We start from the raw sequence: 25996 nt of genomic DNA, 5'->3' as shown, positions 1-25996 counted from the left end.
CGGAAAGCCATAACGGAATCGATAACGCTAGTGTGAACCCATCCTTAGTAATGGCTGTTCTGGCTAATGCAGCTTGGTCCCGATCCCATCCTAGAGCACCACAGATATCACTGTAAACTCTTTCACTGCTCTAGAACACAAGGGAGATAAAGTATTAAATCCTAAATTATTGTACACCACCAGAAATACATATGTTATTAACCACTAAACCACTGTAGGTAACCAGAGAAATAAGGTATTAAAGAGTCTAGATCTCCAGGAAGATAAACTATTAACCCCTAAATAACTCAACACTACACACACCAGGAAAGTGGCTTTAGCCTCTAAACCACTCAAGACCCCCCAGGGAGATAAATTACTAGACACCCCCAGGGAAATAAGATCTTAATCTCTAAACCAACAGGCATATAAAGTATTACCCTCTCAATCACTCTAACACTAACCTTGAAACCATCCTATCTGACATTGCCTTATTGCCGCTCAATGTTGAATACATACCGGATTCCAAAAAAGTTGGGACACTATACAAATCGTGAATAAATACTGAATGCAATGATGTGGAGGTGCCAACTTCTAATATTTTATTCAGAATAGAACATAAATCACGGAACAAAAGTTTAAACTGAGAAAATGTACCATTTTAAGGGAAAAATATGTTGAATCAGAATTTGATGGTATCAACAAATCCCCAAAAAGTTGGGACAAGGCCATTTTCACCACTGTGTGGCATCTCCCCTTCTTCTTACAACACTCAACAGACGTCTGGGGACCGAGGAGACCAGTTTCTCAAGTTTAGAAATTGGAATGCTCTCCCATTCTTGTCTAATACAGGCCTCTAACTGTTCAATCGTCTTGGGCCTTCTTTGTTGCACCTTCCTCTTTATGATGCGCCAAATGTTCTCTATAGGTGAAAGATCTGGACTGCAGACTGGCCATTTCAGTACCCGGATCCTTCTCCTACGCAGCCATGATGTTGTGATTGATGCAGAATGTGGTCTGGCATTATCTTGTTGAAAAATGCAGGGTCTTCCCTGAAAGAGATGACGTCTGGATGGGAGCATATGTTGTTCTAGAACCTGAATATATTTTTCTGCATTGATGGTGCCTTTCCAGACATGCAAGCTGCCCATGCCACACGCACTCATGCAACCCTATACCATCAGAGATGCAGGCTTCTGAACTGAGCGTTGATAACAACTTGGGTTGTCCTTGTCCTCTTTGGTCCGGATGACATGGCGTCCCAGATTTCCAAAAAGAACTTCGAATCGTGACTCGTCTGACCACAGAACAGTCTTCCATTTAGCCACACTCCATTGTAAATGATCCCTGGCCCAGTGAAAACGCCTGAGCTTGTGGATCTTGCTTAGAAATGGCTTCTTCTTTGCACTGTAGAGTTTCAGCTTGCAACGGCGGATGGCACGGTGGATTGTGTTCACTGACAATGGTTTCTGGAAGTATTCCTGAGCCCATTCTGTGATTTCCTTTACAGTAGCATTCCTGTTTGTGGTGCAGTGTCGCCTGGAGATCACGGGCATCCAGTATGGTTTTACGGCCTTGACCCTTACGCACAGAGATTGTTCCAGATTCTCTGAATCTTCGGATGATGTTATGCACAGTTGATGATGATAGATGCAAAGTCTTTGCAATTTTTCGCTGGGTAACACCTTTCTGATATTGCTCCACTATCTTTCTGCGCAACATTGTGGGAATTGGTGATCCTCTACCCATCTTGGCTTCTGAGAGACACGGCCACTCTGAGAAGCTCTTTTTATACCCAATCATGTTGCCAATTGACCAAATTAGTGTTAATTGGTCTTCCAGCTATTCGTTATGCTCAAATTTACTTTTTCCAGCCTCTTATTGCTACTTGTCCCAACTTTTTTGGGATTTGTTGACACTGTGAAATTTTGAATCAACATATTTTTCCTTTAAAATGATACATTTACTCGGATTAAACGTTTGATCTGTCATCTACGTTCTATTACAAATAAAATATTGACATTTGCCATGTCCACATCATTGCATTCAGTTTTTATTCACGATTTGTATAGTGTCCCAACTTTTTTGGAATCCGGTTTGTAAAAAAAAAAACATTTAAATACATATATTTCTACCGTGCTAGTCAATAAAAAAAAGATGAAAAAATATTGAGATTCTTTAGTGGTTCATACCTTTTAATGGCTAATGAAAAGATGATGACAACATTGCAAGCTTTCGAGGATACTTGGGCATCTTCATCAGGCGTCTCTTAATACAGTATCTGAAGAGTCACATATTTATACACCAAAGTACATAGGAAGAGGGAACATTTCCAAAGTCTAAGGCCCCTTGCAGATGAGCATGTCCGGATGCGTTCATGGAAAACTGTGCGATTTTGCAAACAAAGCCATTCAGTTTTGTTTGTGATCGCATTCAGTTGTTCAGTTTTTATTGCGCGTGTGCAATGTGATTTACTGCGTTTTGCACGCGCATGATAAAAAACGGAATGTTTACAAACAACATCTCTTAGCAACCATCCGTGAAAATCGCAGCCCCATTCACTTTTATTGGGCCAGCATTGAGTGGAAATCGCAGAATATAGAACATGCTGCGATTTTCACGCAACGCAAAAGTGATGTGTGAAAACCACCGCTCAAGTACACAGACTCGTTTACATAATTGGTTCCGGATTCCAGGTTCGCATCACGCATTGCACATGCGCAGAATTCTTGCTCGTGTGAAAGGAGCCTAAAAGTTCCACTACAGATTCGGTCCTAATTCCTTTATCTTTCATTTAAAGCTCACAGACGTTTAATCCACCCTCGGTGGAATATTGTAATATAAAGATTCTACATCCATGGATACAGTAGTTCCCTCTGGTAGGGGTCCTATTGCAGACAGTTCATTCAGTAGGTCAGTTGTGTCCAGCAGGTAGCTGGCTGTATCTCTCACCAGGGGTTTAAGGACACCTTCCACTGCATTAAATTATTGGTCTCCTTGGACTTCCAAGTTTGTGAATCTTGGTAAGCATGTACAGTAAAATTTCCTTTTACATCTCTTAAGGATTGTGGACCTCTTGAGTTCATCGCATTCATGAATAGTGATAAACGACAGAGGCTATATTCGAATTTGCGATATTTCACACATTTTTTGTAGAATAATCGTCGTATATTCGCGAATTCAAGATTATTTTATTGAATGCGAAAAATTGCCAATGTAAAAATCACATAATGCGAATTTGTAACGCAAAATACAGGCGTGGCTAACTGTGGCTACATTTTTCAAGCTGTTAGAAGTTTCATGAGTTTTTCCTGAGACTAGAGAAAATGGTTGGCACGGCAGAACATTGTGAGTGCTCCAATATACGGCAGAGGGCTCTAATATATTCGCGATTGCGCTAGTCGGCAGTGATTATAATATTTTTTCATGCAGCCTCAAATTTTTGCAGGTCTGACTACAGATTTTTGATTGGTGCATAAAGTATTGTTGTGAACTTGACATTGCTTCCTTCTCATTGGCCCACAAGCAAGAAGCAGAGAGTAATCATGTGTTCAGATCGAAAAAAATGGCGAATATTTGATAAAACGAATATATAGCACTATATTCAAAAAATTCGCGAATTCTCGAAGTGGCAATAGTTGCGATAAAAATTTGCTATTTGAATATTCGCGCTCAACACTATTCACTAACTGGACATTAATTAGAGGACAATAAAACTTTCACAATTCTTAGCTATAATCCTCATGTATAATTGCTCCAACAGTTTACTGTTACAACTGTTTATTTACTCCTCCACTCACACTGATCTGCTTTACATCACTGGTCTCATCTACCTCATTATTCCTATGTAGTGATGGCCTTGCAGTTCGCTCGGCGGTCGTCTGCAGCGAACTTTGCTCGTTCTCGGTTCGCCGAACAGGCGAATATATGGCGATGTCCGCCGGTGCCATATTCTTTTGCATTGTGCAGAACTTTGACCCATTAAACATCCATCAGGTGGGACAGGACAGCCAATTGAGACGTTTCAGCACATGGACACACCCCCTACCCTATAAATAAACTTGATCTGGAAGCCATTTTACATTCTGTGTTTTGCCAGTGTAGGGAGTGGTTGCTGTGTGGAGAAGGGACAGACTGTTAGGGACACCAAACGCTAGCTAATAGGGCCACAAAAGTCCTTTTAAGGACTGGTATAGGTGTGACATACTGAGGGGTGTGTTATACTTATAATATACTTTCTAACATAGAAAGTATATTATACAGTGGGATGCGAAAGTTTGGGCAACCTTGTTAATCGTCATGATTTTCCTGTATAAATCATTGGTTGTTACGATAAAAAATGTCAGTTAAATATATCATATAGGAGACACACACTGTGATATTTGAGAAGTAAAATAAAGTTTATTGGATTTACAGAAAGTGTGCTATAATTGTTTAAACAAAATTAGGCAGGTGCATAAATTTGGGCACCACAAAAAAGAAATGAAATCAATATTTAGTAGATCCTCCTTTTGCAGAAATGACAGCCTCTAAACGCCTCCTGTAGGTTCCAATGAGAGTCTGGATTCTGGCTGAAGGTATTTTGGACCATTCCTCTTTACAAAACATCTTTAGTTCATTTAGGTTTGATGGCTTCCGAGCATGGACAGCTCTCTTTAAGTCACACCACAGATTTTCAATTATATTCAGGTCTGGGGACTGAGATGGCCTTTCCAGAATGTTGTACTTGTTCCTCTGCATAGATGCCTTAGTGGATTTTGAGCAGTGTTTAGGGTCATTGTCTTGTTGAAAGATCCAGCCCCGGCGCAGCTTCAGCTTTGTTACTGATTCCTGGACATTGGTCTCCAGAATCTGGTGATACTGAGTGGAATCCATGCGTCCCTCAACTTTGACATGATTCCCAGTCCCTGCACTGGCCACACAGCCCCACAGCATGATCGAACCACCACCATATTTTACTGTAGGTAGCAGGTGTTTTTCTTGGAATGCTGTGTTCTTTTTCCTCCATGCATAACGCCCCTTGTTATGGCCAAATAACTCAATTTTAGTTTCATCAGTCCACAGCACCTTATTCCAAAATGAAGCTGGCTTGTCCAAATGTGCTTTAGCCCACCTCAAGCAGCACTTTTTGTGCTGTGGGCGGAGAAAAGGCTTCCTCTGCATCACTCTCGCATACAGCATCTCCTTGTGTAAAGTGCGCCGAATGGTTGAACGATGCACAGTGACTCCATCTGCAGCAAGATGATGTTGGGTTTATGGTGCTGGTCTGTGGGTTGACTCTGACTGTTCTCACCATTTGTCGCTTCTGCCTATCCGAGATTTTTCTTTGTTTGCCACTTCGAGCCTTAACTTGAACTGAGCCTGTGGTCTTCCATTTCCTCAATATGTTCCTAACTGTGGAAACAGACAGCTGAAATCTCTGAGACAGCTTTCTGTATGCTTCCCCTAAACCTGATGGTGAACAATCTTTGTCTTCAGGTCATTTGAGAGTTGTTTTGAGACCCCCATGTTGCTACTCTTCAGAGAAAATTAAAAGAGGAGGGAAACTTACAATTGACCCCCTTAAATACTCTTCCTCATAATTGGATTCACCTGTGTATGTAGGTCAGGGGTCACTGAGCTTTCCAAGCCAATTTGAGTTCCAATAATTAGTTCTAAAGGTTTTGGAATCAATAAAATGACAACAGTGCCCACATTTATGCACATGCCTAATTTTGTTTAAATAATTATAGCACACTTTCTGTAAATCCAATAAACTTCATTTCACTTCTCAAATATCACTGTGTGTGTCTCCTATATGATATATTTAACTGACATTTTTTATCGTAACAACCAACGATTTATACAGGAAAACCATGACGATTAACAAGGTTGCCCAAACTTTCGCATCCCACTGTAGTGCATTTGTACTGTGCAGCAGTTGTGTGAGGTTCTGCTGCGATACTGCAGCTAGATAGAGGGACAAACACTATTGGAATAACTAATTGCAACTGGTGTGATATAACTGTTGCCCCCCAAAAAAAACTGATTGAGGGGTGTGATATACCTATAATATACCTTATAACATAGAAAATATATTATAGTGCATTTGTATTGTGCAGCAGTTGTGTGCGGTTCTGCTGAGATACCACAGCTATATAGAGTGACAAACGCTATTGGAATAACTAATTGCAACTGGTGTGATGTACCTGTTGCCCCCCAAAAAACTGATTAAGGGGTGCAATATACCTGCTTCCACAAAATACTGATTGAGGGGTGTGATATACCTGCTTCCACCAAATATTAAATGAGGCCTGCGATACACCGGCTTCCACCAAATATTGATTAAGGGGGTTGATATACCAGCTTCCAGCAAATATTGATTGAGGCCTGCGATACACCTACTTCCACAAATACTGCTCTTCTATAGGGACTTTGTCAAAGGGTCATTTTGAAAATGACAGGCAGAGGAAGGGGCAGGCCATTCCGCAGTTGTGGTAGGGGTCGGGCAGGTGCACCAGGCTGCAGCCTAAGTGGGAAGTTGGAGAAGGTGCGTGAGATTACATCAAAGGATACACCAGAGTTGGTTGAGTGGCTCACTCAGCCTTCCGCTTCTGTACCCTCCTCATTCTCTGTATCTGCACCCTCCTCACTCTCTGCTGTGTGCACCCACAAATACACCACCACCACCATAGCCCCTCCACTCAAGTCAGAAGAATTGATTTCCCATCCATTCCCAGACCTTACCGATGCGCATCCATTCTTGGCATTGGATCAGGAAGAGGAGGCAGCAACGGCCGCCAGCCAGCGGTCTGACGACAGTACCCAGATTAGCCAAAGGACGGAGGTCCCCGCTGTTGCTGCCTACTCCTAAATCTCTAATGTCAGTGGTGGTGAAGAAGACGATGATGACGTGTTGATGGACGTCACATGGGTGCCCACAAGAAAGGAAGAGGAGGGGAGTTCAGAGGGAGAGACAGAGCAGTGGATAGGGGGTAGAAGGAGAAGAAACAGGAAGAACTTTTAGTGCACAGGAGGCAAAAAGCAGACTGCAAATGTATCTGGAGCAAGCCATCCACCATGTACGGTCACATTTGGCGCTCCCAGAACGCCGGCACATGGCTGTGCAGTGTGGGCTTTTTTTAACATGTCAGCTGCTGACAATAGTGTTGCAATCTGCAGCCTGTGCTGTCAACGCATACGTCGCGTTAAGCCCAACACTCACCTAGGGATAAGCGCCTTAAGAAGGCACCTATCCTCCCATCACCGAGCCCAGTGGGAGCAACACCATCAGAACCCACAAAGTCACACTCCCGGTGCTCCACGTCCTGCCTCTTCTCCTTCTCCTCTCTCCTCTCATTTGTCCTCCACTCCACCTTCCACTGTGCCATCATCGCATTCATCTGGCAAAAGGCAGGATTCCGTGGCCCAAATGTTCAAACGTAAAAAGTTGATGACGCCGGATAACCCTCTTGCTCAGTGGCTGATCGCTGGCTTGTCGGAACTGCTAGCCCGCCAACAACTGGTGGACTCGGAGGCATTTAGAAAATTTGTGGCCATTGGCACACCGCAGTGGAAGGTCTCCCAGAAGGGCATTCCAGAGCTATATGGCCATGTTCAGCGGCAAGTTAATGTATCTCCGGCACACAGTGTCGGTGCCAAGATACATCTGACCACAGACACGTGGTCTAGCAAACACGGGCAGGGAAGGTACATAACTTTTACTGCCCACTGGGTGAACCTTCTGACGGCTTTCAAGCATGTAACCCATGGCACCCGTGTGGATTTGGTGTTATCGCCATGGACTGCTTGCAGGCCTGCCTCTTCTTCTCCTCCTCCTACTCCATCCTCTGTCACCTCCTCGGCTGACTCCTCCTGTTCTACTGCTACCGCCTCTTCCGCTGCGCCCCCCCAAGCTCCACAGAACCTATTTGACTTGCCAGGTAAGACGTTGCCATGCTGTGCTGTGGCTGTTGTGCCTGGAAGCCAAGAGCCACACTGATCCTACACTGGTTTCAGCTCTGTGGTGACAGACCGATCAGTGGCTAACCCTGCTCAATTTGACAGTTGGTAAAGTGGTATGCGACAACGGTGCCAATCTGCTGAGTGCACTGAAACAGGGCAAAATGACACATGTGCCGTGCATGGCACACATCCTGAACTTAGTCGTGCAGCGATTCGTTGCCAAATACCCCAGCGTCCAGGAAATTTTAGAAGATCTTACACAGCCATGGCTCGCCTTGCTGATGTTCAGTGGTGACACCACCTGCCCGTCAGACGTCTGATTTGTGACAGTCCGACACACTGGAACTCCACCTTGTATATGCTTAATAGGCTGCATGTGCTGTTAATGACTACCTGTACGAACTCTGCAGCAGGACAGGTTCTGGGGAGCTTGGTTTCTTTTCACCGCGCCAGTGGCTGCTCATGCACGACGCATGCAGACTTCTGCAGTCATTTGATGAGATCACCAAACTGGTCAGTCGCAGCCAGGGCGCCATCAGTGACATCGTACCTTACGCCTTCTTTCTGGAGCTTGCATTGCGTTGTGTCATTATTCAAGCCAGAGCAGGAGCTGGAAGATGAGGAAGTCGCAATGCTGAATGAATTCCCAGGGGGGCTACTCCATCTGAGACAAGTCAGCAGGAGTCTGAAGAGGAGTCAGAGGAGGATGGTGGCTGGGGGGAGGAGAAGGAGCAAGAAGAGCAGGCTTTAAACTTTTCCTGGTGTTGTCTGTGGCTGGGGGGAGGAGACCGAGGGCGACATTCTCCTGGGCAATGAGCAGGAGCCAGGGCGCTTCCAATTTAGTGCAAATGGGTGGCTTTCATGCTTCAGTGTTTTGAAGAGGGACACACGTATGTATAAAAAGTATAAAGGGCAAAGACCAGTACTGGGTGGCTACTTACTTAGACCCCTGGTACAAACACAAAATGGCAGACATGTTACCAGCATCACAGAGGGCTGTCAGAATGCAGCACTTCCAGGCCTTGCTACGAGATGCTGCATTCTGCTGTTGTGGGTGCTGGCAGAGGAATTTCCACCCACAGAGAAACAGGTGCGGGTACCAATCCTACTACGCATGCAAGAAGAGGGCGGTGTAAAGATGTGTTGGTCACTACAAATATGAGATCATTCTTGCAGCCAACCCATTGACAGCCGGCCTCCAGATCCAGCCTCATGGAACGCCTAGACCAACAGGTGTCCGACTACATCGGGTTAACTGTTGATGTGGTCACTCTGAGAAGCAACGAACCCATGGACTACTGAGTATGCAGGCTTGACCTGTGGCCAGAGCTGGCACAATTTGCTATGGAACTTCTGGCTTGCCCCTCGTCGAGTGTCCTGTCCGAAAGGACGTCCAGTGCTGCAGGGGGGATCGTGACCGATGAGCGCACTCGCCTAGCTCACGACAGTATGAACTACCTCACATTTCTAAACATTAATGAGGCATGGATCTCGGAGGAATTCAACACCTGTGACGACTACATTTAATTGAATTTCCTCATGCCAGCCTACACATATCAGCCACCACCCAGAACAAACCATGGTCCCTGTCCTATGTAAATACAGTGGAAAAAATGGCCTTAAGCCCTTTTCTGTACGGTGAATGCCTAATGTTTGGGGCCTGTACTCCACTAGCCTGCAGTAAAATTGTTATCCATTGACTGTCTAATATCTTTTCTGTACGGTGAATGCATAATGTTTAGAGCCTATAATCTAACTGGCCAACAGTAAAATTGTCATACCCCTAATGTATCTCCAACCACATAATCACTTGTTCTTTTCTGTACGGTGAATGCCTAATGTTTGGGGTCTGTACTACACTGGCCTGCAGTAAAAATTTTATCCAATTACCGTCTAATATACCTCCAGCCACATAATCACTTGATCTTTTCTGTACGGTGAATGCATAATGTTTGGAGCCTGTACTCCACTGGCCTGCAGTAAAATTGATATCCAATGACCGTCTAATATACCTCCAACCACATAATCACTTGATCTTTTCTGTCCGGTGAATGCATAATGTTTAGTGCCTATACTCCACTGGTCTGCAGTAAAATTGATATCCAATGACCATCTAATATACCTCCAGGAACATAATCACTTGATCTTTTCTGTCCGGTGAATGCATAATGTTTGGTGCCTGTATTCCACTGGCCTGCATTAAAATTGATATCCAATGACCGTTTAAAATATATCCAGCCACATAATCACTTTATCTTTTCTGTACGGTGAATGCATAAAAATTGGTGCCTGTACTCCACTGGCCTGCAGTAAAATTGATATCCAATGACCGTCTAATATACCTCCAGCCACATAATCACTTGATCTTTTCTGTACGGTGAATGCATCATTTTTGGGGCCTGTAGTCTAACTGGCCAACAGTAAAATTGTTATACGGTGACCGCATAATGTACCTCCAGCCACATAATCACTTCATCTATTCTGTCCGGTGAATGCATAATGTTTGGTGCCTGTACTCCACTGGCCTGCAGTAAAATTGATATCCAATGACCGTCTAATATACCTCCAGCCACATAATCACTTGATCTTTTCTGTTCGGCCAATGGATAATGTTTGGTGCCTGTACTCCACTGGCCTGCAGTAAAATTGATATCCAATAACCGTCTAAAATACCTCCAGCCACATAATCACTTGATCTTTTCTGTTCGGTGAATGCATAATGTTTGGTGCCTGTACTCCACTGGCCTGCAGCAAATTGATATCCAATGACCGTCTTATATACCTCCAGCCATATAATCACTTTATCTTTTCTGTACGGTAGATGAAAAAATTTTGGGGCCTGTACTCCACTGGCCTGCAGTAAAATTGATATCCAATGACCGTCTGATATACCTTCAGCCACATAATCACAATTTCTTTTATGTCAGGTGAATGCCTAATTTTTAGGGCCCTTACTCCAATGGCCAGCAGGGCACATTTTTGATAATTTCCCTTTAAGAAGCATAAAAATGGCCCCTGATTAAAATACTTTTTTATTTTTATTTTTTGTAATTGATCCCATCTAGTATGTCACTGTTCATTTTTTGAGACTATTTGTGCACTTCTAGTAAGTATTTGGTGGCTGAAAATATGACCTGAAGGTTTTCACATTTGATTGCGTTTGCAAATCGTCTCGGCCGATGTTCATCCATCACTATTCCTATGTACTTTGATGTATAAATATGTGACTCTTCAGATACCTTCTTAAAAGACACCTGATGAAGAGGACCAAGTATCCTCGAAAGCTTGCAATTTTGTCATCATCTTTTCATTTAGCTGTTAAAAGGTATAAACCACTCAGGAATCTCAATCTTTTTTCATCGCTAAATGTTGTTCATTTTTGTAAGGAAAACCAGCTTCTTTTCTGTCGGGCTGTGCTATATGGCCTATAGCAGTGATGGTGAACCTTTTAGAGACTCAGTGCCCAAACTGCAACCCAAAACCGACTTATTTATCGCAAAGTGCTAAAACGGCTATTTAACCTCAATACTACAGTCCAATATAGTATATCTTCCATGTATTTTATAATTTAGCTATAATAGCCTGCCTGCATTCAATGTGCTCCCTGTGCTGTTCATAATGCGCCCTGCTCTGATGAATGGCAGGAAAAGGCATATCGGTACACTATAGACTTTTTCCAGGGTGCAGGTGCCCACAGAGAAGGCCACCCGTGCCATAGGTTTGCCACCTGGGAACTCAAAGTGGCCCTATGTTGTAGGGGTTCCTACTTGACAGAAGGCGGGCCAACACAAGTAGGCGGGGTAAGCAATACCATAATGCAAAGTGCCGACCCATCAGAATTATATAGCACAATATATTGCCCCAAAAGCTATCCCTCTGTGGTGGCCATCAATAGAGGTCATTTTCTGTCTTTCTCCTCCTCCAGTAGCAGATGGAGGTGAGATGTGGGCCACACAGTTGAATTCAGGAGGTCTTAGGCAGGCCCCTGGGCATCAGCCCACCGGGAAATTTCCCTGTAAGCTCTGTGGCCAATCCGCCCTTGCTATTATCTATCAATTAGGAGGTATTAATTACCACAAGGGTACTAATCACTGTTGTTTCATTTCAGGGATGCCTATTGATGTCGATGGATATGTATTACATACCCTGGAAAGAATTAATGGTCATTCTGCCTGAACATGTGTCATGAGTCATGACGTGTTCCATACTTCCACCTTCTATATGTTTCACTGAGTGTTTCATTTTAATAAACTCTTGTCAATGAATTGGAATGGAATTTTTTTTCATAGAACAACCTGTGACAAAGCCAATTTATTAGAGAACATCTTTACATATTTTAAATGCGCCTTAGGACATCATTGAAAAGAAAGCCACCAGCCATCAACTCTGGCAATTACAAACCGGATTCCCAAAAAGTTGGGACACTATACAAATCGTGAATAAAAACTGAATGCAATGATGTGGAGGTGCCAACTTCTAATATTTTATTCAGAATAGAACATAAATCACGGAACAAAAGTTTAAACTGAGAAAATGTACCATTTTAAGGGAAAAATATGTTGAATCAGAATTTCATGGTATCAACAAATCCCCAAAAAGTTGGGACAAGGCCATTTTCACCACTGTGTGGCATCTCCTCTTCTTCTTACAACACTCAACAGACGTCTGGGGACCTAGGAGACCAGTTTCTCAAGTTTAGAAATAGGAATGCTCTCCCATTCTTGTCTAATACAGGCCTCTAACTGTTCAATCGTCTTGGGCCTTCTTTGTTGCACCTTCCTCTTTATGATGCACCAAATGTTCTCTATAGGTGAAAGATCTGGACTGCAGACTGGCCATTTCAGTACCCGGATCCCTCTCCTACGCAGCCATGATGTTGTGATTGATGTAGAATGTGGTCTGGCACTATCTTGTTGAAAAATGCAGGGTCTTCCCTGAAAGAGATGACGTCTGGATGGGAGCATATGTTGTTCTAGAACCTGAATATATTTTTCTGCATTGATGGTGCCTTTCCAGACATGCAAAGCTGCCCATGCCACACGCACTCATGCAACCCCATACCATCAGAGATGCAGGCTTCTGAACTGAGCGTTGATAACAACTTGGGTTGTCCTTGTCCTCTTTGGTCCGGATGACTTGGCGTCCCAGATTTCCAAAAAGAACTTTGAATCGTGACTCGTCTGACCACAGAACAGTCTTCCATTTTGCCACACTCCATTTTAAATGATCCCTGGCCCAGTGAAAACGCCTGAGCTTGTGGATCTTGCTTAGAAATGGCTTCTTCTTTGCACTGTAGAGTTTCAGCTGGCAACGGCGGATGGCACGGTGGATTGTGTTCGCTGACAATGGTTTCTGGAAGTATTCCTGAGCCCATTCTGTGATTTCCTTTACAGTAGCATTCCTGTTTGTGGTGCAGTGTCGTTTAAGGGCCCAGAGATCACGGTCATCCAGTATGGTTTTACAGCCTTGACCCTTACGCACAGAGATTGTTCCAGATTCTCTGAATCTTCGGATGATGTTATGCACAGTTGATGATGATAGATGCAAAGTCTTTGCAATTTTTCACTGGGTAACACCTTTCTGATATTGCTCCACTATCTTTCTGCGCAATATTGTGGGAATTGGTGATCCTCTACCCATCTTGGCTTCTGAGAGACACTGCCACTCTGAGAAGCTCTTTTTATACCCAATCATGTTCCAATTGACCTAATTAGTGTTAATTGGTCTTCCAACTCTTCGTTATGCTCAAATTTACTTTTTCCAGCCTCTTATTGCTACTTGTCCCAACTTTTTGGGGATTTGTTGACACCGTGAAAATTTGAATCAACTTATTTTTTCTTTAAAATGATACATTTACTCGGATTAAACGTTTGATCTGTCATCTACGTTCTATTACAAATAAAATATGGACATTTGCCATTTCCACATCATTGCATTCAGTTTTTATTCACTCATTTGTTTAGTGTCCCAACTTTTTTGGAATCCGGTTTGTATCTTAGAAGTGTTGAAAAAATGCAAAAATGTACCTGCTAAAGATTCACCAGATGATTGCGAAACCTTCTCCCTGGCTGTGACGCTCTCCGCTGTGATTGGATCACGGCACAGCCAGGGAGAAGGAGGCGCCCATTGAGAAACCCTGGCGTCTCCTCCTCCCTGTAACGATGCTCAGTATTAACATACTGAGCGGCGTAGGATCAATATTTAAAAAAAAAAAAAAAACATTCAGGGTGGCAGCATCAGAGGGGGGTACCCAGCAAGTAAAGGTATTTATCTACAGTAGAATACAAAAAAATGTTAAAGTCCCTCTTTAAGCCCAATTCTTTTTTAGTGATCTTGTGGAGGGAACCGAGTGTAAAGTATTACTGTTTGCTGATACAACACTGCAGGGTACTTACAACTTGATTTTATTGTTACAGAAAGACCTAGATAAGCTGACAGCATGGGAAAATACATGGCAGATGAATTTTTAAGGGGTTGTCCAACAAAAAATATTCTACAGTTTTCAAACCAGCAACTGGATCTAAATACTTTTGCAATTGCATGCAATTAAAAACTTAGCATAGCCACTGAGTTATTCAATACAATGTATCTGTATAGCGCTGTCACCGCCAGACATCTGAGAAGCTCTGACAGACGTTCTTCAGAACCTCCTGCTTGAGGTTCTTTTGTTTTGCTTTCGTTTTGTCATCTTGTTTCCCTCTCTCAGCTGTCATCTAGTTGCACTGATTGCATCCCTTTAAATCCCCTCCCATACTGCATCACTTTGCGGTTTATACAACTTCCTGGAGTGTGTGCATGCTGGCTGCTACAACTGATGCTTCTACAGATAAGTCTGTTCATTTGTTTGTGTTTTCCTGTTTGCTTGATCCTAGGTGACCCTGACTCCCTCCGTATTAAGTGTAGGAAGCCGGTGGTCGTGTCCCCTCACTATTATAGGGTGTTCAGGTGTCATACAGTCGAGGAACGAGGGTATGCAATTTTCTACCATTGAGATTTTTGCATAGGCTGAGCAGTAAGGGAGAGAGCTAGGGCTGTTACAGGGCTTACCCTTTGGTTCCTTAGTTTTGGATCAAGTCAGTCGGATCTTCATTTGTGTCTTCTATTTTTCTGTGACACCATCCGTGACAAGTGCCTCCTGAGCTCTGATAGGGAGAGAGCTTCAGCAGAATGGACACACACCCTGAGATGCAGCAGAAAGGACACTGCCCTTAAGTTGCCAGTTTGATATAAATCTAGCAGAGCAATGAATAGGGAGATCTCTGGATTCATGTGATGTACAGGGCTGGTTCTAGCTCAGTTAGAAAGAGATTATCATGTACTATATGGTGTTTTCAATTTTTTACATTAACTATGGTATAACCCCTTTAATGTTGATAAATGCAAAGTAATGCACCTGGACAACAGTAATCGTATGGCTGCATTCACATTAAACAGAATAAAACTGGGGACGGCAAACACAAAAACGAATCTGGTATTTTGGTTACAAGTATGCGAAGCAGCAGTACTCAAATAAGATTTTAGAAAGTATAAAACGACAGATAAAAACCTGTGATACCAATGTAATATTACCCCTTTATAAATCCCTTGTAAGGCCACATCTTGACTATGGAATTGTGTTTTGGGCTTCAGATTCTAAAAAGGCATTAACCACTACAGGATCGCTGCACGCAGGATCGCGTCCTGTCGGCGGCCCTGTTATTCCGCCGATGCGTCCTCTCGCGAGACGCGAGATTTCGGGCAGAGCCGGCCCTCACATGCGCAGTGCGGGCCGGGAATCGTTAAAGGAGTATTTTGTCACCAGCCTGCCAGCCAATGTACAGTGCTGGCAGGTTGGTGACTTTTAAAAAATCAAATCAGAAGCCATATAACACCTTATATTTATAAATATAAGGTGTTAAATGGCTTGTGTGCTCCTTTGCTGGTCTTTTTCGTCGGTTGGTCCCAGCAGAGGAGCACACATCACAGTGAGTACACACCAAACACTACACTTAGCCCCAGATCACCCCCCATCACCCCAATTAACCCCTTGATCACCCCTGTCAATTAGAGTTGAGCGAACACCTGGATGTTCGGGTTCGAGAAGTTCGGCCGAACATCCCGGAAATGTTCGGGTTCGGGATCCGAACCCGATCCGAACTTCGTCCCGAACCCGAACCCCATTGAAGTCAATGGGGACCCGAACTTTTCGGCACTAAAAAGGCTGTAAAACAGCCCAGGAAAGAGCTAGAGGGCTGCAAAAGGCAGCAACATGTAGGTAAATCCCCTGCAAACAAATGTGGATAGGGAAATGAATTAAAATAAAAATTAAATAAATAAAAATTAACCAAAATCAATTGGAGAGAGGTTCCATAGCAGAGAATCTGGCTTCCCGTCACCCACCACTGGAACAGTCCATTCTCAGATATTTAGGCCCCGGCACCCAGGCAGAGGAGAGAGGTCCCGTAACAGAGAATCTGGCTTCATGTCAGCAGAGAATTAGTCTGCATGTCATAGCAGAGAATGAGGCTTCACGTCAGCCACCACTGCAACAGTCCATTGGCATATATTTAGGCCCAGCACACACACAGGCAGAGGAGAGAGGTCCCGTAACAGACAATCTGGCTTCATGTCAGCAGAGAATTAGTCTGCATGTCATAGCAGAGAATCAGGCTTCACGTCACCCACCACTGCAACAGTCCATTGGCATATATTTAGGCCCAGCACCCAGGCAGAGGAGGGAGGTCCCGTAACAGAGAATCTGTCTTCATGTCAGCAGAGAATTAGTCTGCATGTCATAGCAGAGAATGAGGCTTCACGTCAGCCACCACTGCAACAGTCCATTGGCATATATTTAGGCCCAGCACACACACAGGCAGAGGAGAGAGGTCCCGTAACAGACAATCTGGCTTCATGTCAGCAGAGAATCAGTCTGCATGTCATAGCAGAGAATGAGGCTTCACGTCAGCCACCACTGCAACAGTCCATTGGCATATATTTAGGCCCAGCACACACACAGGCAGAGGAGAGAGGTCCCGTAACAGAGAATCTGGCTTCATGTCAGCAGAGAATTAGTCTGCATGTCATAGCAGAGAATGAGGCTTCACGTCACCCACCACTGTAAGAGTCAATTTTCATAAATTTAGGCCCAGAACCCAGGCAGAGGAGAAAGGTCCCGTAACAGAGAATCTGGCTTCATGTCAGCAGAGAATCAGTCTTCATATCATAGCAGAGAATCAGGCTTCACGTCACCCACCACTGTAAGAGTCAATTTTCATAAATTTAGGCCCAGAACCCAGGCAGAGGAGAAAGGTCCCGTAACAGAGAATCTGGCTTCATGTCAGCAGAGAATCAGTCTTCATATCATAGCAGAGAATCAGGCTTCACGTCACCCACCACTGTAAGAGTCAATTTTCATAAATTTAGGCCCAGAACCCAGGCAGAGGAGAAAGGTCCCGTAACAGACAATCTGGCTTCATGTCAGCAGAGAATCAGTCTTCATATCATAGCAGAGAATCAGGCTTCACGTCACCCACCACTGTAAGAGTCAATTTTCATAAATTTAGGCCCAGAACCCAGGTAGAGGAGAAAGGTCCCGTAACAGACAATCTGGCTTCATGACAGCAGAGAATCAGTCTGCATGTCATAGCAGAGAATCAGGCTTCACGTCACCCACCACTGCAACAGTCCATTGGCATATATTCAGGCCCAGCACCCAGGCAGAGGAGAGAGGTCCCGTAACAGAGGATCTGGCTTCATGTCAGCAGAGAATCAGTCTGCATGTCATAGCAGAGAATCAGGCTTCACGTCACCCACCACTGCAACAGTCCATTGGCATATATTCAGGCCCAGCACCCAGGCAGAGGAGAGAGGTCCCGTAAAAGAGGATCTGGCTTCATGTCAGCAGAGAATCAGTCTGCATGTCATAGCAGAGAATCAGGCTTCACGTCAGCCACCACTGCAACAGTCCATTGTCATAAATTTAGGCCCAGCACCCAGGCAGAGGAGAGAGGTCCCGTAACAGAGGATCTGGCTTCATGTCAGCAGAGAATCAGTCTGCATGTCATAGCAGAGAATCAGGCTTCACGTCAGCCACCACTGCAACAGTCCATTGTCATAAATTTAGGCCCAGCACCCAGGCAGAGAAGAGAGGTCCCGTAACAGACAATCTGGCTTCATGTCAGCAGAGAATTAGTCTGCATGTCATAGCAGAGAATCAGGCTTCACGTCACCCACCACTGCAACAGTCCATTGGCATATATTCAGGCCCAGCACCCAGGCAGAGGAGAGAGGTCCCGTAAAAGAGGATCTGGCTTCATGTCAGCAGAGAATCAGTCTGCATGTCATAGCAGAGAATCAGGCTTCACGTCAGCCACCACTGCAACAGTCCATTGTCATAAATTTAGGCCCAGCACCCAGGCAGAGGAGAGAGGTCCCGTAACAGAGGATCTGGCTTCATGTCAGCAGAGAATCAGTCTGCATGTCATAGCAGAGAATCAGGCTTCACGTCAGCCACCACTGCAACAGTCCATTGTCATAAATTTAGGCCCAGCACCCAGGCAGAGGAGAGAGGTCCCGTAACAGAGGATCTGGCTTCATGTCAGCAGAGAATCAGTCTGCATGTCATAGCAGAGAATCAGGCTTCACGTCAGCCACCACTGCAACAGTCCATTGTCATAAATTTAGGCCCAGCACCCAGGCAGAGAAGAGAGGTCCCGTAACAGACAATCTGGCTTCATGTCAGCAGAGAATTAGTCTGCATGTCATAGCAGAGAATCAGGCTTCATGTCAGCCACCACTGCAACAGTCCATTGGCATATATTTAGGCCTAGCACACAGGCAGAGGAGAGGTTCATTCAACTTTGGGTAGCATCGCAATATAATGGTAAAATGAAAATAAAAATAGGATTGAATGAGGAAGTGCCCTGGAGTCCAATAATATATGGTTATGGGGAGGTAGTTAATGTCTAATCTGGACAAGGGACGGACAGGTCCTGTGGGATCCATGCCTGGTTCATTTTTATGAACGTCAGCTTGTCCACATTGGCTGTAGACAGGCGGCTGCGTTTGTCTGTAATGACGCCCCCTGCCGTGCTGAATACACGTTCAGACAAAACGCTGGCTGCCGGGCAGGCCAGCACCTCCAAGGCATAAAAGGCTAGCTCTGGCCACGTGGACAATTTAGAGACCCAGAAGTTGAATGGGGCCGAACCATCAGTCAGTACGTGGAGGGGTGTGCACACGTACTGTTCCACCATGTTAGTGAAATGTTGCCTCCTGCTAACACGTTGCGTATCAGGTGGTGGTGCAGTTAGCTGTGGCGTGTTGACAAAAGTTTTCCACATCTCTGCCATGCTAACCCTGCCCTCAGAGGAGCTGGCCGTGACACAGCTGCCTTGGCGACCTCTTGCTCCTCCTCTGCCTTGGCCTTGGGCTTCCACTTGTTCCCCTGTGACATTTGGGAATGCTCTCAGTAGCGCGTCTACCAACGTGCGCTTGTACTCGCGCATCTTCCTATCACGCTCCAGTGCAGGAAGTAAGGTGGGCACATTGTCTTTGTAGCGTGGATCCAGCAGGGTGGCAACCCAGTAGTCCGCACAGGTTAAAATGTGGGCAACTCTGCTGTCGTTGCGCAGGCACTGCAGCATGTAGTCGCTCATGTGTGCCAGGCTGCCCAGGGGTAAGGACAAGCTGTCCTCTGTGGGAGGCGTATCGTCATCGTCCTGCCTTTCCCCCCAGCCACGCACCAGTGATGGACCCGAGCTGCGTTGGGTGCCACCCCGCTGTGACCATGCTTCATCCTCATCCTCCTCCACCTCCTCCTCATCCTCGTCCTCCTCGTCCTCCAGTAGTGGGCCCTGGCTGGCCACATTTGTACCTGGCCTCTGCTGTTGCCAAAAACCTCCCTCTGAGTCACTTCGAAGAGACTGGCCTGAAAGTGCTAAAAATGACCCCTCTTCCTCCTCCTCCTCCTCCTCCTCCTGGGCCACCTCCTCTTCCATCATCGCCCTAAGTGTTTTCTCAAGGAGACATAGAAGTGGTATTGTAACGCTGATAACGGTGTCATCGCCACTGGCCATGTTGGTGGAGTACTCGAAACAGCGCAACAGGGCACACAGGTCTCGCATGGAGGCCCAGTCATTGGTGGTGAAGTGGTGCTGTTCTGTAGTGCGACTGACCCGTGCGTGCTGCAGCTGAAACTCCACTATGGCCTGCTGCTGCTCGCACAGTCTGTCCAGCATGTGCAAGGTGGAGTTCCACCTGGTGGGCACGTCGCATATGAGGCGGTGAGCGGGAAGGCCGAAGTTACGCTGTAGCGCAGACAGGCGAGCAGCGGCAGGATGTGAACGCCGGAAGCGCGAACAGACGGCCCGCACTTTATGCAGCAGCTCTGACATGTCGGGGTAGTTGTGAATGAACTTCTGCACCACCAAATTCAGCACATGCGCCAAGCAAGGGATGTGCGTCAAATTGGCTAGTCCCAGAGCTGCAACGAGATTTCGCCCATTATCACACACCACCAGGCCGGGCTTGAGGCTCACCGGCAGCAACCACTCGTCGGTCTGTTGTTCAATACCCCGCCACAACTCCTGTGCGGTGTGGGGCCTGTCCCCCAAACATATGAGTTTCAGAATGGCCTGCTGACGTTTACCCCGGGCTGTGCTGAAGTTGGTGGTGAAGGTGTGTGGCTGACTGGATGAGCAGGTGGAAGAAGAGGAGGAGGAAGCCGAGAAGGAGGAGGTGGCAACAGGAGGCAAAGAATGTTGCCCTGCGATCCTTGGCGGCGGCAGGACGTGCGCCAAACAGCTCTCCGCCTGGGGCCCAGCTGCCACTACATTTACCCAGTGTGCAGTTAGGGAGATATAGCGTCCCTGGCCGTGCTTACTGGTCCACGTATCTGTGGTTAGGTGGACCTTGCTACAGATGGCGTTGCGCAGTGCACACTTGATTTTATCGGATACTTGGTTGTGCAGGGAAGGCACGGCTCTCTTGGAGAAGTAGTGCCGGCTGGGAACAACATACTGTGGGACAGCAAGCGACATGAGCTGTTTGAAGCTGTCTGTGTCCACCAGCCTAAATGACAGCATTTCATAGGCCAGTAGTTTAGAAATGCTGGCATTCAGGGCCAGGGATCGAGGGTGGCTAGGTGGGAATTTACGCTTTCTATCAAATGTTTGTGAGATGGAGAGCTGAACGCTGGCGTGTGACATGGTTGAGACGCTTGGTGACGGAGGTGGTGGTGGTGGTGTTGGTGGTACATCCCCTGTTTGCTGGGCGGCAGGTGCCAACGTTCCTCCAGAGGCGGAGGAAGAGGCCGAGGCGGCAGCAGCAGAATAGGCCGAGGCGGCAGCAGCAGAAGAGGTAGCAGGGGGAGCCTGAGTGACTTCCTTGGTTTTAAGGTGTTTACTCCACTGCAGTTCATGCTTTGCATGCAGGTGCCTGGTCATGCAGGTTGTGCTCAGGTTCAGAACGTTAATGCCTCGCTTCAGGCTCTGATGGCACAGCGTGCAAACCACTCGGGTCTTGTCGTCAGCACATTGTTTGAAGAAGTGCCATGCCAGGGAACTCCTTGAAGCTGCCTTTGGGGTGCTCGGTCCCAGATGGCGGCGGTCAGTAGCAGGCGGAGTCTCTTGGCGGCGGGTGTTCTGCTTTTGCCCACTGCTCCCTCTTTTGCTACGCTGTTGGCTCGGTCTCACCACTGCCTCTTCCTCCGAACTGTGAAAGTCAGTGGCACGACCTTCATTCCATGTGGGGTCTAGGACCTCATCGTCCCCTGCATCGTCTTCCACCCAGTCTTGATCCCTGACCTCCTGTTCAGTCTGCACACTGCAGAAAGACGCAGCAGTTGGCACCTGTGTTTCGTCATCATCAGAGACATGCTGAGGTGGTATTCCCATGTCCTCATCATCAGGAAACATAAGTGGTTGTGCGTCAGTGCATTCTATGTCTTTCACCGCTGGGGAAGGGCTAGGTGGATGCCCTTGGGAAACCCTGCCAGCGGAGTCTTCAAACAGCATAAGAGACTGCTGCATAACTTGAGGCTGAGACAGTTTCCCTGGTATGCATGGGGGTGATGTGACAGACTGATGGGGTTGGTTTTCAGGCGCCATCTGTGCGCTTTCTGCAGAAGACTGGGTGGGAGATAATGTGAACGTGCTGGATCCACTGTCGGCCACCCAATTGACTAATGCCTGTACCTGCTCAGGCCTTACCATCCTTAGAACGGCATTGGGCCCCACCATATATCGCTGTAAATTCTGGCGGCTACTGGGACCTGAGGTAGTTGGTACACTAGGACGTGTGGATGTGGCAGAACGGCCACGTCCTCTCCCAGCACCAGAGGGTCCACTAACACCACCACGACCATGTCCACGTCCGCGTCCCTTACTAGATGTTTTTCTCATTGTTATGGTTCACCACAACAACAAATATATTATTTGGCCCAATGTATTGTATTCAAATTCAGCGGGATATAAATTTGAGGCCTAGTATTTAGGCGCTGGGTGACCGGTATGGATTTAGTGACAGAATTAGACTTGGAAATGCACAGAAGCGTGTGTGTGAAGTTATTCTGAATGACCCAATGTGCACCTTCAATATTATATACCCTTTTAGGGATAGATTTCAAATAGCTCTGATATAGCAGAAACCACTAAATTATGAAATTGCTAAATTGGGAATTGTACTTCAACCCAGAACAAAAAATGTGCTTTGACGGACACTAAATATCTTGCCCAGCAACAACAGTACAGCGGTGGGTAACGAGAGATTTAGAGGGATTTAAATTTGAGGCCTAGTATTTAGGCGCTGGGTCACCGGTATGGATTTAGTGACAGAATTAGACTTGGAAATGCACAGAAGCGTGTGTGTGAAGTTATTCTGAATGACCCTATGTGCACCTTCAATATTATATACCCTTTTAGGGATAGATTTCAAATAGCTCTGATATAGCAGAAACCACTAAATTATGAAATTGCTAAATTGGGAATTGTACTTCAACCCAGAACAAAAAATGTGCTTTGACGGACACTAAATATCTTGCCCAGCAACAACAGTACAGCGGTGGGTAACGAGAGATTTAGAGGGATATAAATTTGAGGCCTAGTATTTAGGCGCTGGGTGACAGGTATGGGTTTAGTGACAGAATTAGACTTGGAAATACACAGTAGCGGGTGTGTGTGAAGTTATTCTGAATGACCCAATGTGCACCTTCAATATTATATACCCTTTTTGGGATAGATTTCAAATAGCTCTGATATAGCAGGAACCACTAAATTATGAAATTGCTAAATTGGGAATTGTATTTCAACCCAGAACAAGAAATGTGCTTGAACGGACACTAAATAACTCGCCCAGCTACAGCACTAGGGACAGATTTAGCTGGATATAAATTTGAGGCCTAGTATTTAGGCGCTGGGTGACCGGTATGGATTTAGTGACAGAATTAGACTGGGATATGGCCAAAAAATAAACAGACTATTGCTGGTTAAATGCACTTGGTGTGACAGCTTCACCCTGATGTAGGCTTTAGCCAAAAAACAACCACACCATTGAGGGTTAAATGCACTTGGTGACAGGCGCAGCTTGCCCCTGATTTTGTATATGGCCAAAAAATGAACAGACTATTGCTGGTTAAATGCACTTGGTGTGACAGCTTCACCCTGATGTAGGCTTTAGCCAAAAAACAACCACACCATTGAGGGTTAAATGCACTTGGTGACAGGCGCAGCTTGCCCCTGATTTTGTATATGGCCAAACAATGAACAGACTATTGCTGGTTAAATGCACTTGGTGTGACAGCTTCACCCTGATGTAGGCTTTAGCCAAAAAACAACCACACCATTGAGGGTTAAATGCACTTGGTGACAGGCGCAGCTTGCCCCTGATTTTGTATATGGCCAAACAATGAACAGACTATTGCTGGTTAAATGCACTTGGTGTGACAGCTTCACCCTGATGTAGGCTTTAGCCAAAAAACAACCACACCATTGAGGGTTAAATGCACTTGGTCGCAGCTTGTGCTGGCGCACCACAAGACACAAAATGGCCGCCGATCACCCCAGAAAAATGAGACTGACAAACGGTCTGTGCAGCCTAAAAACAGTGAGCAATTGAGGATCAGCAGCTCAATGATCCACAGCTGCAGATCGATCAGTTAATCAAGTCCTTTGGAGGAGTTAATCTGCCTAATCTCGCCCTACTGTCGCAGCCGCAACCTCTCCCTACGCTAATCAGAGCAGAGTGACGGGCGGCGCTATGTGACTCCAGCTTAAATAGAGGCTGGGTCACATGGTGCTCTGGCCAATCACAGCCATGCCAATAGTAGGCATGGCTGTGATGGCCTCTTGGGGCAAGTAGTATGACGCTTGTTGATTGGCTGCTTTGCAGCCTTTCAAAAAGCGCCAAGAAAGCGTCACAAAAGCGCGAAGAAAGCGACGAACACCGAACCCGAACCCGGACTTTTACGAAAATGTCCGGGTTCGGGTCCGTGTCACGGACACCCCAAAATTCGGTACGAACCCGAACTATACAGTTCGAGTTCGCTCATCCCTACTGTCAATCACTAGTGAAAGGGAAAAAAGTGATCAGTGTCACTTTTTTTCCCCACTAGTATTGACTGTTAGGTTTTAGGATAGTTTAGGCCCCTTTGTTAGGTAGTTAGCGTCAGTTAGCGCCCAGCCCACCGCAGTCACTGATTCGCTGATTAGCGCATCGCTAATCAGCATTGGTACTTTTATAGTATCTGTAAGTGATCAGAACTGATCACAGTCAGATCTATAATAGTATTAGTGTCACCTTAGTTCACCCTCCACCCAAAACGCAGTGTTTGCCGATCAGGCCTGATCGGTCGCCCACACGTGCGTTCACTCCCATTCTTGTCTAATACAGGCCTCTAACTGTTCAATCGTCTTGGGCCTTCTTTGTTGCACCTTCCTCTTTATGATGCACCAAATGTTCTCTATAGGTGAAAGATCTGGACTGCAGACTGGCCATTTCAGTACCCGGATCCCTCTCCTACGCAGCCATGATGTTGTGATTGATGTAGAATGTGGTCTGGCACTATCTTGTTGAAAAATGCAGGGTCTTCCCTGAAAGAGATGACGTCTGGATGGGAGCATATGTTGTTCTAGAACCTGAATATATTTTTCTGCATTGATGGTGCCTTTCCAGACATGCAAAGCTGCCCATGCCACACGCACTCATGCAACCCCATACCATCAGAGATGCAGGCTTCTGAACTGAGCGTTGATAACAACTTGGGTTGTCCTTGTCCTCTTTGGTCCGGATGACTTGGCGTCCCAGATTTCCAAAAAGAACTTTGAATCGTGACTCGTCTGACCACAGAACAGTCTTCCATTTTGCCACACTCCATTTTAAATGATCCCTGGCCCAGTGAAAACGCCTGAGCTTGTGGATCTTGCTTAGAAATGGCTTCTTCTTTGCACTGTAGAGTTTCAGCTGGCAACGGCGGATGGCACGGTGGATTGTGTTCGCTGACAATGGTTTCTGGAAGTATTCCTGAGCCCATTCTGTGATTTCCTTTACAGTAGCATTCCTGTTTGTGGTGCAGTGTCGTTTAAGGGCCCAGAGATCACGGTCATCCAGTATGGTTTTACAGCCTTGACCCTTACGCACAGAGATTGTTCCAGATTCTCTGAATCTTCGGATGATGTTATGCACAGTTGATGATGATAGATGCAAAGTCTTTGCAATTTTTCACTGGGTAACACCTTTCTGATATTGCTCCACTATCTTTCTGCGCAATATTGTGGGAATTGGTGATCCTCTACCCATCTTGGCTTCTGAGAGACACTGCCACTCTGAGAAGCTCTTTTTATACCCAATCATGTTCCAATTGACCTAATTAGTGTTAATTGGTCTTCCAACTCTTCGTTATGCTCAAATTTACTTTTTCCAGCCTCTTATTGCTACTTGTCCCAACTTTTTGGGGATTTGTTGACACCGTGAAAATTTGAATCAACTTATTTTTTCTTTAAAATGATACATTTACTCGGATTAAACGTTTGATCTGTCATCTACGTTCTATTACAAATAAAATATGGACATTTGCCATTTCCACATCATTGCATTCAGT

General features: G+C 45.7%; 1 protein-coding gene across 1 annotated transcript in view; it reads left to right on the top strand.

The window, feature by feature from the left end:
* Positions 1-12126, top strand: part of LOC122924277 (lipopolysaccharide-binding protein-like) — a 99157-nt gene extending 87031 nt beyond the window's left edge. The window contains exon 15 of the mRNA XM_044275221.1: positions 12032-12126. Coding sequence (XP_044131156.1) covers positions 12032-12112 — 81 coding nt within the window. The 3' untranslated portion in view covers positions 12113-12126. The remainder of the gene's footprint in view (positions 1-12031) is intronic.
* Positions 12127-25996: the final 13870 nt, after the last annotated feature.

This window comes from Bufo gargarizans, unplaced genomic scaffold (assembly GCF_014858855.1).
Source record: "Bufo gargarizans isolate SCDJY-AF-19 unplaced genomic scaffold, ASM1485885v1 original_scaffold_979_pilon, whole genome shotgun sequence".
Taxonomy (NCBI): Eukaryota; Metazoa; Chordata; class Amphibia; order Anura; family Bufonidae; genus Bufo; species Bufo gargarizans.
Note: the sequence above shows the minus strand (reverse complement) of the source record. Positions and strands in the feature narration are given on the sequence as shown.